Source organism: Lacerta agilis, chromosome 12 (genome assembly GCF_009819535.1).
Source record: "Lacerta agilis isolate rLacAgi1 chromosome 12, rLacAgi1.pri, whole genome shotgun sequence".
In the NCBI taxonomy this organism is placed as follows: Eukaryota; Metazoa; Chordata; class Lepidosauria; order Squamata; family Lacertidae; genus Lacerta; species Lacerta agilis.
In genome coordinates, this window is record NC_046323.1 from 54,129,638 (window position 1) to 54,143,840 (window position 14,203).

The 14,203-nt window shown below is 51.9% G+C and overlaps 1 protein-coding gene across 1 annotated transcript; it reads right to left on the reverse strand.

Moving 5' to 3' along the window:
- Positions 1-9,714: 9,714 nt before the first annotated feature.
- On the reverse strand, positions 9,715-11,031 carry LOC117056116 (cyclin-dependent kinase 5 activator 1-like). Its single transcript, XM_033166235.1, has one exon. The coding sequence runs from the start codon at positions 10,882-10,884 to the stop codon at positions 9,934-9,936; it is 951 nt and encodes a 316-aa protein (XP_033022126.1). The 5' UTR covers positions 10,885-11,031; the 3' UTR covers positions 9,715-9,933.
- Between the last annotated feature and the right edge of the window lie 3,172 nt (positions 11,032-14,203).

Genomic DNA, 14,203 nt, shown 5'->3' on the forward strand with positions numbered 1-14,203 from the left:
GACCATGGCTTGCCCCCCCCCTAGTTTTGATCCTGGGTACGCCCCTGTACCACTCTACAGTACTAGCATATCCTTGCTAGCATGCCGAATCGCTACCCAGAGCTGATTACACGAAGAGCTGAAATCGTATAGACACTGCACCCGCGACTTAACAACAGTTAACATTTCTTCCGGTTTTTATTTTATTTTGCATAAAGTGCCGTGGTCAGCAATCACCTCCCCGCCCCACCCCGCCCCACAGAAATCTCCCCTTCCAGTTTTCTCCCCGCAATGATACAGGTCAATACAACGTAGAAATCAAACACTTAGCCAAGACTGAGATAGTAAATATCATACAAAGAGATTTCAAATGCCCTCTGGACGAGGGTTGGGTTTGTTTCTTGTTTGTTTGTTTTTTTCCAAAACTTTAAATATCTTTTCTGGGATAGGCTAACAGTCCTGGATGAGTTTTGCAATCCTGCCTTCCTTGCAGTCTGGAAGCCAGTGGCCGGCTAAGAAGAAATTTTCCTTGCCCAAGAGGGCGAGGGGGCAGGTGTTGAGGTCACCTTTTGTTGTCGTCCCCCAGGCTTCCCTCAACCCCCGTTGAAAGAGAAAGTTGCTGCAAAAATCCCACCAGAGGAATAAATAGAGGTTTGAAAGAGCAAACGTCGCCTCGGTATTGAAAATAAACGTTCAGTCCTATTGCAACGGGGAAAAAGAACGGTCCTGGTCGTCTTGGTGTCCTAGTCCCAGGCTGGGAAGCAGGAAGAATCCAGCAAAACATTTTGCGGGACGCTCCCCATCCTTTTAAAATTTCAAAGCAAACAATTCCAAAAAGGGGGAAAGGAAGACGGAAATTAAATAGATACATCTCAACATGCACATTGTCCATTATCCACCCCACCCCACCCCCGGACCCTCTTAGGAAAGCTATTTACATGATTATATCTACACATCAGCATTCCCACCAAAGCGGAACTTGCCGGGGGGGGGGGGGTTAGCAGCAGATGAGTGGGATCAAAATCTCCCAGAGGCTCAAGAGTTTAAAAAGTCCCTTTGACGGGATGTGCGTTTGTAGTCTTCAAGGGTTTACCAGACTGGTTCTTCCTGCTTTCTCAAGGACGGAGTTCTTCCCCCAGTCCAAATCTGTAGGTTACAGCCATAATGGCCCAGGATCCGTTGGCTTGGATCCATCCACTTGGATGGGGCTAGCTTGGGCTGTGCATAGGGCTCCCTGTATTTTTTCCCTTAAATAATAATAATAATAATAATAATAATAATAATAATAATAATAATAATAATATCCACATGTCACCATCAAATTATGTGCCAACCAATGATGAATCCTGCAGCTTGTATCAATGATGCACGTGGGGGAAAGGGTATCAATGGGGCTTCTCTAGATGCAAGTGTGTCTTTCAAACCCATAAGGCCCAGAAACTTGGCTTTGTCAGGGTGGGTGGGTGGTTCTTAAGAGGCTTAATTTGGTGCCCGTTGTTGATTTCTGTGCTTGTTTGGTCATGGAATAGACACACGGGCTTGGCTGTCCAAATAGGTCACCTTCCACCACCCTGTGTAGAGATATTTCTTTGAGCAGGAAAATTCCCAGCTTTGCGCATCTGCCCCGGTTCTAGATCAGGAGTGTCGAGGAGCCGTTATCTAGATGACCCCCTCAGTTGCAGAATCTGGATCTTTTATAAAAAGAAGTCAACGGCCGAAGCCCATTATTAGAGATATTCTCACGTATAAAAATATATGTGTACAGGTAGCGAAATGGTTTGTGTGTGTGCCTCTATTAATGCGACTGTTCCTCTCTCTCTCAATCCTGCTTCTCTCCAGCTACGTAAATATCCTATACAGAAGGGACCGGCATGTGCGTGGCAGGGCTGGGGGGTCAGAGCTCAGGGTTCAAACGCCTGTTTAAAGGGGTCAGATTCAGGAGGCTTGCGGACCTGCTGTCAATCGGAGCAGCAGTGCTGTCAAGTATCCTGTTTTCCCCGGGATTCTCCCTTATTTCAAGCAGTTTCCCGCTGCTCTCCCTTATTTTTTATTTCCCTTAAATTTCCCATTTTTAATGGAAGCAGCTCCTCCCCTGCTGGCCAGGGGCTGGGTGGGAAGACCTCGCCTACTTGGAGAGAAAAGCCTCAGCCCTCAAAGCAAGTGGGAGCCATTTCCCGTGCTTACAGGGGGGTGTATTCCTCCCCCTGCATCAGCCCCTATCCGTTGCCGCCGAGCCCCTCAGCCGGCCAATAGGGTTAGCTGGTGGGCGGAGCCTGGCTGCCTTTGAGCAGCTGCTGCTTCCTGTCCTGTTTTGATGGGATCAGACAAGAAGACGATGGGGCTCCATCGCGCAGAGCACATGGCTGCCCTCCTCTTTGCTCCGCTCCGAGCCCGAGCCCGCTTGGAGTTTACATTGCTGCTCCGCCCACTTTTGCTTCTGGCTCCGCCCACCACGGACATGTGACTGTCCCCGGGATAGGTGAGACTGCTGGTCCCTTATTTTCAAATCCGAAACTTGACAGCTATGCGGAGCAGGGGTCGAGAACCTGCAGCCATGCAAGCGATGCTGAATGCTCAAATCTCACCTGCCCCAGTTGGAGTCTAACACTGGGGTTTGACATCATCTGGGCAACTGGAGGTTCTCCCCTCCCGGAGTCAGGACTCCCCCCCCAGCTGGAACTCACAGGAACTCAGTTCCGGCACCTCTCAGGTGGACACCATTGCCATTCTAAGAGAACGATGGAGGTGTTCATGGCAAGTTCCAGCACCTCTTTTTCTAGAAAAAAATTGCACTGCCTGGAGTAGCCATTAGAAGACTGGCCAGCGGTCTGGCTACATTTAAGGCAGCTTGGTTGCATTTCCGTAAAGCTCTGGTGTCAGCCTTCATCAACTGGGTGTTCCCCCATCCCAGATGTTTTGGACTCCAGATCCCATCGGTGTCGTGGTCCTGTTGTTGAGCAGCGGTGTGCAGAGCTCAGTGGAGACCAGAGTCTCTGAGATACGCTCAGCATATGAAGTTGGCACAGCATGAGGCTCTTAATCACAAAAACAAGGGTCCGGATGTAGAACAGGAAGCAGCAAGGTAAGGCTGGGAACCATAGGAGTTGTTTCCAGCATCCGACTGCTGCTGAGAGCTCTGTTTAAGAAGGCTGAAGCCAGCTGGTTCTCGTCAATGCCTTCTCCTCCGCTTCCTTGAAGGCTGATCAGCTACAGGCGAAGTCACTCCGCCTTCTCCCCCTTCAGGCTGCTGTTCAGCAGGCGAAGATGACTGCTGGCCCCTGACAATCAGCCCCAGCCGCTGATGGGCGTTGGGAGTCCTAAACGTCTGGAGAACACCAGGTTGATGATGGTTGGGTTCGCCCTGCTTGTGTGGCAAGCGCAGGAAACTCTGGGTGGGGATTCTGTAGCTGGGAGATTCCTGCATTGCAGGCGGGGTGGGCTGGATGACCCCGTGGGGGTCCCTTGCAGCTCTGTGGTTCTGCAAGTCGCACCAGCCCCAGCAGCCATCAGGCCACATGGTTTGATGGAAGCTGTGGTCCAAAACATCTGGGAGGCACCAGGTTGACGGAGGCTATCTTACACAAAACAGAGATTGGGGGCAGCTACCCTGGAACGAGTGGCGCTTATTGCAAAAGCAGAAAAGGGCTTGCTCTGCCAGCCTGCAAAAACAGGCGATGGAGAATTGGGAACTGGGAACTGGGATCACATAGCAACTGGGAGGGCAAATGTTTCACGGCCTCGGGCTTCAGGTCCTAGGTGTGCCAGGATTTTGCCGAGATTGACAGGGAAGTCCAGGTGGCACATCAATGCAACCGTCACACACGACACCTCTCTATCTTTCTCAACCCCCCCCCCCCTTCTTGACAGTTCCTGTTGAATCTAAGTAGTATGACCTGCAACAAAAATTTGCAGCGCGGCGTTCAGCTCTGCATTTCCGTCGCCCTGTTCCATTCCTCCTTCCCCTGCTTTTCCATCCCCCGGGGGGAATTTTGCAAGCACTGAGCATATACCGTATTTTTCGTTCCATAAGACGCACTTTTTTCCTCCTAAAAAGTAAGGGGAAATATCTGTGCGTCTTATGGAGCGAATGGTGGTCCCTGGAGCTGAATTGCCCAGGGGCCCAAAGAGGATCATGCTTTCTATTTTACAAAGAGAAAAGGGGGTGTTGAAAGGACCCCGCTCAGCAGCTGATCAGCAAGAGATCGGGAGAGAAATAAGAGTCTCCAGGTCTCTTTCAGCCCCGCCCTCCTTTGTTGAATGTGCTGCAGAGGGAGGTTGTTTGTTTCCCCAGCGACATGTGACTGGCTGATTAGATTATCTGTCTGGAAACTGTAGAAAAGGCTCCCTTTCCTTTAGAAGCTGCATAAATCTGAGTTGAACCCCATAAAAACAGAGCTTTTCCTCTTTGCTTTTCCTCCTTTGCAAAAAAACTGCAAAACTTTTAGCTGATCCTCAAAAAAACAGGGTTTTTCCCTTTGCAAAAAAGCTGCAAAACTTTTAGCTGAAAAACTTTTAGCTGATCCTCAAAAAAGCAGGGCTTTTAGAGGAGGAAAACCAGAAAAAAAATATTTTTTTCCCTTGTTTCCTCCTCTAAAAACGAGGTGCGCCCTATGGAGCGAAAAATACAGTATTACTTTCTCTGGGATGTTTTGAGGGCACCCCCCCCCCCCCCCGATTTCTTTCCTTCTAACTTAAAAAAATAAATAAAATACTATCTCTGGGAAACTTGGGGCTCCTTGAAGCCTGGCAATGGCTTCCTATTTGTGTGACGGCAGTTTGGGCTACATCAAGACCCATAGTTTACATGAGCTCACCCTGAGCATATTTGTTTTCTCCTGCTATTCAATTCAAACTAAACAGATCTGTTCAGATGGCGAGGAAGGGCCAGTCTGCCTCCTTGGATTAAAGAGTGGGCAACCATGTTTGGTGAAGAAGCCCATGTTTCTGTGGCCTGGGGACAGCAGACAGACCTGATCTGTATTCCTGGCAGAAGAACAGCCTTACTAAAGGTAAAGGGACCCCTGACCGTTAGGTCCAGTTGCAGACAACTCTGGGGTTGCGGCGCTCATCTCGCTTTACTGGCCGAGGGAGCCGGCGTACAGCTTCCGGGTCATGTGGCCAGCATGACTAAGCCGCTTCTGGCGAACCAGAGCAGCGCACGGAAACGGCGTTTACCTTCCCGCTGGAGTGGTACCTATTTATCTACTTGTACTTTGACGTGCTTTCGAACTGCTAGGTGGGCAGGAGCTGGGAACGAGCAACGGGAGCTCACCCCATCGTGGGGATTCGAACCGCCGACCTTCTGATCGGCAAGCCCTAGGCTCAGTGGTTTAGATCACAGCGCCACCCGCATCCCTAGTTCGTACCAAAGACCCACTAAACCCAGCACCCTGTTTTCCACAGTGACCAAACTGATGTTTGCAGCAGGGAATGAGAACCCAATCCCTCTTGTGTCATTGCTTGCCAAACGGTTAGAGTGTCGGACCAATAGACCAAACCCCACTCAGCCATGAAGCTCACTGGGTAGCCAGTCCCTGTCTCTTAGCCCACCCTACCTCGCAGGGTTGTTGTGGAGATTAAATGAGGAGAGGGAGAGAACCACCTTGAGCTCCCTGGAGAAAAATGTGGGATATAGTTCAACGAAATAAATACCACATTTTCCCGTGTATAAGACTAGATTTTTTTTAACCAAAAATTATAGGTTTTACATTGGGGCTCATCTTATACATGGGTAGTGTTGAGGGATGTTTTCTTAATTTGGAGTCCCCCATTTGGAGTCTTATACACGGGAAAAATACGGTAACTTGTTTTCCAGCAGAGGGATGCCCATCTCTTGAGACCAGAGGTAGTTGCCATATTGTCCCACAAATTGTTCCTAGCCCCCTTTTAGATCTGTCCGAGGGGTCAGTGGAAGACTTTCCACCCCGTACGACGCCAAAATTTGGCACCCAGTGCAGGCGAATGGTTTGTGCTCCCCCCCAAAAAAAAATCCTAAACGCATTTCTCAGATGACCAATCAGAAGAGTCCGTGCTGCCTGCCAATCACAGGGCCTGATGTTGCTCCCACCATCGAGCCGCGAGGTTCCCAGTCCCTGGTCTCCATCCTCCCCAATATCGAACCCTGTTTATTTAAAGGATAGCATCTGATGGCCTTTTCCCTCCCTTCAGTGACCTGCAAAAAGGAAAATTCTGGGGGAATTTACTGGAGGTTTCTATAGACAGTAAGAGACCTTTTAGCCTAAGACTAAGACTTCATGCCACGAAAAGGAAAGGTTTTGTTCCTTAATAAAGGAGCCCTTTCATCGGGCGGAGGAGTTAAAGCCTTTTTTGAAAAAAGAAAAAGAAAACTCTAGATTCTGTCTCGAAACACACACGCAACCTCTCTCTGCTGGTGGTTCAGCTGCAACCTCCAAATTTTGCCAGTTGCCATGGAAATCAACAAGAGATAATGTTATATATATATGTACACAGGGGTTTTTTTTAAAAAAGAAAGGGGGGGAGGAAGAGGTCAAATTTTCTTCTCTCTTGAAATGCAGCAGACTGGTCGTGTGTGTGTGTGTGTGTGAGAGAGAGAGAACTTTTATATTTTATTTTATTTTAGATTGTCTTTTTTATGTTTCGAGCTGCCCTGAGATCTGCAGATGAAGGGCAGCACACAAATTTTAGTAGTAATAATAATAATAATAATAATTATAGGCATGCAGAAAGTCCCAGCTTTGGCCCTCTGCAGCTTACAGGTACTGGTGGAAGAGACTCCCTGTCTGAGCCCCTGCCGGACCGTGAGGACAATATTGGGCTCGCTCAGCCTCCGCCAACCTGGTGCCCTCCAGATCTCTGGGAGCTGCAAAACACCTGGAGGGTGCCGGGTTGGCAAAGTCTGGGCCTGACTTGGCTAGGTGGACCAGTTGCCCGACTCCTTAGAAGGCAGCTTCCTCTGTTCAACTACAATTCCCAGGGTTCCTTGGGGCAGGAGCTACGGGTGACCAGGTGCCACACACAGGTTGAGCTCCTGTGTTTTTTCCTTATTTAGGCAGATGAGAACACCTGGGCCTGTGTGCTTCTTCCCATCCCGGATGCCATGACGCTGGTGCTACGTGGGACAAGAAGCCAATGAAAAGGCTGGTCACCTGACCAGGCGCTGGGAGACTGGCAGGCTAACCAGCCAATCCAGGCCATCCTCGCCACCGGGGCCACCCTACCGCCACGTCTCCTTATAAGGGGGCTCTGAGGAGAGCCAGGGTGGCCTAGTGGTTAGAGTGTCGGCCTAGGACCTGGAGAGACGCAGGTTCGAATCCGTACCTGGCCACGAAGCTAGGGGACCCTTGCCGCTGCTCGGGCTCACCTACTTTGCAGGGTTGTTGTGGCAATGAATTGGGGAGGGGGAGATAAATGTATGCCCTCTTGATATCTTTGGAGAAAAAGGTACAAACCTAATACATATCTAAATGTTTTCTGCTTCCCGAAATGGCAGTTGGGGGGGGGGCGAGCCTCCATCTTGGATCCCAAAGGCACAGATTGGGAGTGGGGAGAATTTGCAAACTGGGGGGGTTGAGCGAGAGAAACCGCAGACCATCTGCCGCCATGTTAGCTCGCCTGCTGTCTGGTGGGTTGGAGAAGGCCAGAATGGTTAATACTGGCTATAAATAATATCCTTGGGGTGTCTGTCCTGTTCCTGATCTCCACATCAAAAATGCCGTGAAAGTCAAACAACAGACAGCATTAAGTGGCCAACGCCATTGTGACTTCCTTCCAACTATATCTTATGCCAGCCTTTGCCAAACGAACTACAACTCCCATGATGCTGTGCTCACCTGCTTGGCAATCTCCGTGAGGATACCGTCAGGGCAAACCCAAACATAGCCTGTTGTCAAATTTCTCAAATGGCAGACAGGTAACAAAGGGAAGCAGAGCTATTCCATCCGCCCTGCTGACTTCTTCCACTTAGCAGTAGCTTATCCATCAGGCTAACTATTTGCATCCCAGCTAGTTCTTACAAAAAACGGGTTGCCTGAGTTAGCTTTTTTTATTCCTCCTCCCTCCTCCTCCTCCAACCCTTTTTCCTTTTGTGCTGTGTGTTTCCAGACTATAAGCTTGCAGGCAGGACTGGTTTTTTTTTTTTTTTTTTTTTAAATCTCCCTGTAAACATCGTCCTCTCCCTAGGGAACGGCAGTCCTGTGATGGACAGCAGGGAATTTTCGGCAGCTTCATAAAACTTAAGTTTTCCAGGAGTCATTTGGGGAAGAAGCAACCGCTAAACGGATTCAAGTACGACATAGTGAACGGAGCAAAAGGGAAGGTGAGAGGCCGGGGGGTGGGTACCAATTTTTGGCCTCGCACAGAGCATTGCTAAAATTTGAAAGACCGAAGTGTGTGTCGTCGTCATCCCCCTGCTAATGTGCAACCCAACAAAGGCACATTGACCCTCAGCACATTGCAAAGGATCTTGGGGTGCATTTCCGGGGGCTCACACTGCTTCTCTGGCATCCCCAATAATACTGCGGCCTGCAAGCGATCGCTTTGGTCATCTGTGGTGTCAGCCCAGCCAAGACAACACATCCTAGAAGGTTTTAAAAGAGGGTTGGAGCAATTCGAATCCTGCTTGCGGGCTTCCCACAGGTATCTGGTTGGCCACCGGGAGAACAGGAATCTGGACTAAATGGGCCATTGGCCTGATCCAGCGGGCTCTGCTTATGTACTCACCCTACTTTGCAAATAATTCTGCCCTTAATTAAGGGTTCCCCGCATAAACTGCCAGAACAAGGGACTATTCCACTGGACAACCCCCCCCCCAGTGACAGTAACCCTTGCTGTGGTCGCGATCCAGATTCAGGGCCTGGTGTTTGTGGTTTACAGGGCAAAGGAGAGGTCCTGTGGAAAGATGAGAGGCCTCCTTTTTTGCAGTGCAATGTTCAGGCACAGGGGTCTGAGTTCTGGAACTGCGGTGGGGATGCAAAAAGGTCCTGTTCGTCTTGTGTGGGGGACCCCGATCCTGATCAGACCCAATTGGCAGTCTTCGGGGGGGCGGGGGAGACAGCGACCCTGAGCTTAAGAAGCAGATTGATGCCTTACTCAGAATTCATTTCCTCCCTCTGCTCCCCACCACATGACTAAACCCTCAAAGAGTAACCAAAGCCAAGGGTTTGGCCTGCCTCTCCCACTCCTGCCTCGAAGGAACCCCTTCCCCATCCTTTCGCACAAGCAACACACCAGAGTCAACTCCAGGAGGACAAGGGGCGACCCTTCTAATGGGGATGGGGGGAATTCTAGCAGTGGTTGCAAATGGACTTGGCGCTGAGAGCAACAGGACCCCAGAGCCAGAAAAGGGGTCTGGAAATGCGGGGGGGGGGGGGAGAGGAGCTAGTCTCATTTAAAAAATGTACAAATTGTGGCACCTCCACACTTAATTAGTGCCCAAAGCAGACCTGCAGGCTTGCTTCTTCTCCCTGTGTGCTTGCCACTTAGACCCAACCCAACCTTCAAAAATTATTTTCCTCCTTCCCCAGATCTTTCCGCTCACCTAACCCTCCCCCCCCCGAAAGCATTTTGGGAAGTTCCAAGAAAAATCAGAATAAATGACACCAAGGGAATCCCCCCCCCCCGGAGGCACCTTCTGGCCTTTTCAAAAAACGGTGGCAGAGGTCCAGATACCTTTGTGGCTTCCTCCCACATTGGGTTTATATTAAAAAAAACAACAACCTCTGACAGACAGAGGGACAGATTTCTGAGCATCTGCATTCCACCTCCACCCACCTCGTCCAACGCCTTCCTTGAGCCAGTCTGACTCACTGCAGCAAGCAGAGAAAGCAGTTGTCTGTTTTTGGCAAAGGCCTGGCCTCAGAAGGAGACCTCTCTGGACCACCTCTGAGCATCCATTGCACACCAGGGACCCAGGAAGGAACAGGTGAATCTGGCCAGGTCCGTCCGTCCCCCCCCGGTCCTCGCCAGGAGAACCAGTCACCGGTCCAGGATGCGGGCAAAGTCTTCCCTCTTGCCGCTGCCCTCGTTCTTGAGGTCGGCGAAGACCTGGGTGAAGTAGTGGGGGTCGGCGTTGATGCGGAGCATCTTTGCGCTCATGGCGTTGATGATGCGTAGGCAGCGGTTCCAGAAGACGTCTTTGGAGGCCTCTACCAGGAAGGGCTTCAGAGGGTAGGAGATCTCGTTGCCCATGTAGGAGTAGGAAAGGTAGAGGCAGGTGAGCAGGGCGGCCTGCAGCTCGTGCTCGCTGGCCACCGCGTCCCCGTCGATCATCTCGCGGCACAGCAGGTAGACAAAGACCACGTTGGCCGGGGTGACAAAGGCCTGGTCCTGCCAGCCCTGCAAGAGCAGGGAGCGGTCCACGCTGCGGAGCCACAGGATGGGCTCGGTGGGGGACAGGTGCTTCAGGCGGAAGCAGCGGCGGCACAGGAACTCGCCCAGGCACTTCAGAAGCTCGCTGGTGGACGCCTGGACGATCACCCGCCGGGGGGACGACGAGGTCCCTCCGCCGGTCACGCCGGGCTTGAGCGTGCCGGAGGAGCGCTTGGAGCTGAGGGGTGCCAGCGGCGGCTCGGCCCCGTCAAAGCTGGCGAGGTTGGCGCAGGAGAGGGACTTCTTGACGTTCTCGTGGTTCAGCTGGGCCACGTCCTTGGCGTGGCCGTAGTTGCCGTTGTTCTTCGAGGGGCCCTTGCTTCCGCCGCCCCCGCCGGCCCGCGACCCCTTTTTCTTGGTCGAGGCCACTAGCCGCTTCCAGGTCAAGGCCGGGATGAGCATGGAGTGTCTCTTGAGGCCTTTCTCGGCCTTATGCCCACCGCTGCCGCTGCCCTTGGCACCCGCCAGGCCGGGGTAGTGAGCCAGGGAGCTGGAGGAGCCGTCGTCGTAAAGGCTGGTTTTCCGAAGGCCCGGAGAGAGGGACAGCACCGTCCCCATGGCGGCAGCGGGAAGGGAAGGGGAAAGAGGGGGCGCTGGGATGGAGCGGGAAAGCAAGGGGCTAAGTCAAAGCACCCCAGGCCCACTACAAGTGACCACCAGCAGGAGCCCAGGCCTCATGGCCGGATCCTGCCTCGGTGGGGTTGTTCTCGCCTGGCCTGGCCCCTGGATGCAAAGTCCGTGCAAGGGATGGGCAGCCAGGCCAACGTGGCCAAACACACCTAGCTGGGGTGGGGGGTGGGGAGACTTATTGGTGTTGCACCAGCGTAGTGGCCTCAGCGCCTGTGGCGCTTCTCACCCTGCACCTGCTGCTCCAGTCCACCCATTTGCAAACCTGCACGCCGGCCTCCAGTGCACACCTTTGCCGCGTCCTGGGAATAATTCCGGGCAACGGAGGTTTTGCAACTCAAGTTTCCAGCCGCTGCAAAAAAGCGCCGGCGCTCCTAGGACGGCCAGACGTATTGCAAAGCTTGCAGGTGTGTTTGTGTGTGTGAGAGGGGGGGGGATGCCTCCTGCCCCCCCAGGTGGGGGAAATCGTCGCTGGTCAAAGCTGCTGGTTGGAGACTGGGGGCGCGCAGATGTCCCCGATCGTTGCTGCAGAAAGGTGCTGTTGCAAAACCCCAATTGCAACTGGGGAATCCGGTGGGAACCGATTCCCTTCCCCCCCACCCCCACTGACCTCTTTTCCGTTTCTTTAAAAAACCTAGATCCTGTCCGATCGATCCCCAGACGGACTCCTCCCGCCGCCGCCGGGGGGCGCCATCCCGCTTTCCTTCTCGTTAGTCCCTGGAAGAATTCGTTTCTGCTGCACCCCTCGGGCTGCGTGTGGGGTGCTGCTGGCTCCCCGTCCCCCCCCCTCTCCTTCCGACCCTCCAAGCTCCCTCGTCTTCCTTCCCCCTGGGCGGTCAGATCCTGCGCTCTCCCGACCACCACGACGCTGCTGCCGCAATCGCTCCCGGCTGCCCCCTCTCCGGTGCCATCCAAGAGGAGCGATGGGGCTCTTGTGGGGCGGAGAGGAAGATCCGGATTTCCCCCAGGATAGCTGGTGGGGGGTGGGTTGAGGGGGGGAGCGTGCAGATGCGCAGAGCCTCCGCCGCAGGAAGGATGCTGAGAGAGCCAAACGCCGGTTAGAAAGGAGAACCCGGGATCTTCTTCCAGCAGTGCGGATGGTCCGTGTTATTTTGGGATGGGGGGGGGGGCTGCGGAGCCTTGGTGCGGCCGATCTCCCTCCGGGGCTCCTCGCCGGCGGCTGCCTTTGGACTCGCCGCCTGTCTGCTGGCAGCGTCGGATGGGGATGAAGCAATGAGATGCAAAAAGGGGAGGGGGGCGAGGAGGGAGGAAGGGAGGGAGGGATGGATGGAGGAGGAGGAGGAGAGGGGTGGTCCAGGGATGCTGAGCAAAACGCGCAGGCAAAGAGGATGGATGGAGCCTCGTCTCTCGGGCTCCCCCCGCTGGCTCACCGCGGGCATTGCAGGGAGCTTCCGGAATGCCGAGTCACAGCGCGGGCCCGTCCTTCTTAGAAATGTCAGGGGCACCCCCAGGGTCATCTAGTCCAGCCCCCTGCAATGCAGGAATCTCAACTAAATAACAGAATCACAGAGTTGGAAGGGACCCCCAAGGGTCATCTAGTCCAACCCCCTGCAATGCAGGAATCTCAACGAAATGATAATAGAATTACAGAGTTGGAAGGGACCCCTAAGGGTCATCTAGTCCATCCCTCTGCAGTGCAGGAATCTCAACTAAATGATAATAGAATTACAGAGTTGGAAGGGACCCCCAAGGGTCATCTAGTCCAACCCCCTGCAATATAGGAATCTCAACTAAATGATAATAGAATCACAGAGTTGGAAGGGACCCCCAAGGGTCATCTAGTCCAACCCCCTGCAATATAGGAATCTCAACTAAATGATAATAGAATCACAGAGTTGGAAGGGACCCCCAAGGGTCATCTAGTCCATCCCCCTGCAATGCAGGAATCTCAACGAAATAATAGAATCACAGAGTAGGAAGGGACCCCAAGGGTCATCTAGTCCAACCCCCTGCAATGCAGGAATCTCAACTAAATGATAATAGAATTACAGAGTTGGAAGGTACCCCTAAGGGTCATCTAGTCCAACCCCCTGCAATATAGGAATCTCAACTAAATGATAATAGAATCACAGAGTTGGAAGGGACCCCTAAGGGTCATCTAGTCCAACCCCCTGCAATATAGGAATCTCAACTAAATGATAATAGAATTACAGAGTTGGAAGGGACCCCTAAGGGTCATCTAGTCCAACCCCCTGCAATATAGGAATCTCAACTAAATGATAATAGAATTACAGAGTTGGAAGGGACCCCTAAGGGTCATCTAGTCCAACCCCCTGCAATGCAGGAATCTCAACTAAATGATAATAGAATTACAGAGTTGGAAGGTACCCCTAAGGGTCATCTAGTCCAACCCCCTGCAATGCAGGAATCTCAACTAAATGATAATAGAATTACAGAGTTGGAAGGTACCCCTAAGGGTCATCTAGTCCAACCCCCTGCAATGCAGGAATCTCAACTAAATGATAATAGAATTACAGAGTTGGAAGGGACCCCTAAGGGTCATCTAGTCCAACCCCCTGCAATATAGGAATCTCAACTAAATGATAATAGAATTACAGAGTTGGAAGGGACCCCTAAGGGTCATCTAGTCCAACCCCCTGCAATATAGGAATCTCAACTAAATGATAATAGAATTACAGAGTTGGAAGGGACCCCTAAGGGTCATCTAGTCCAACCCCCTGCAATATAGGAATCTCAACTAAATGATAATAGAATTACAGAGTTGGAAGGGACCCCTAAGGGTCATCTAGTCCAACCCCCTGCAATGCAGGAATCTCAGCTAAATGATAATAGAATTACAGAGTTGAAAGGGACCCCCAAGGGTCATCTAGTCCAACCCCCTGCAATGCAGGAATCTCAGCTAAATGATAATAGAATTACAGAGTTGAAAGGGACCCCCAAGGGTCATCTAGTCCACCCCCCTGCAATGCAGGAATCTCAACTAAATGATAATAGAATTACAGAGTTGGAAGGGACCCCTAAGGGTCATCTAGTCCAACCCCCTGCAATATAGGAATCTCAACTAAATGATAATAGAATTACAGAGTTGGAAGGGACCCCTAAGGGTCATCTAGTCCAACCCCCTGCAATATAGGAATCTCAACTAAATGATAATAGAATTACAGAGTTGGAAGGGACCCCTAAGGGTCATCTAGTCCAACCCCCTGCAATATAGGAATCTCAACTAAATGATAATAGAATTACAGAGTTGGAAGGGACCCCTAAGGGT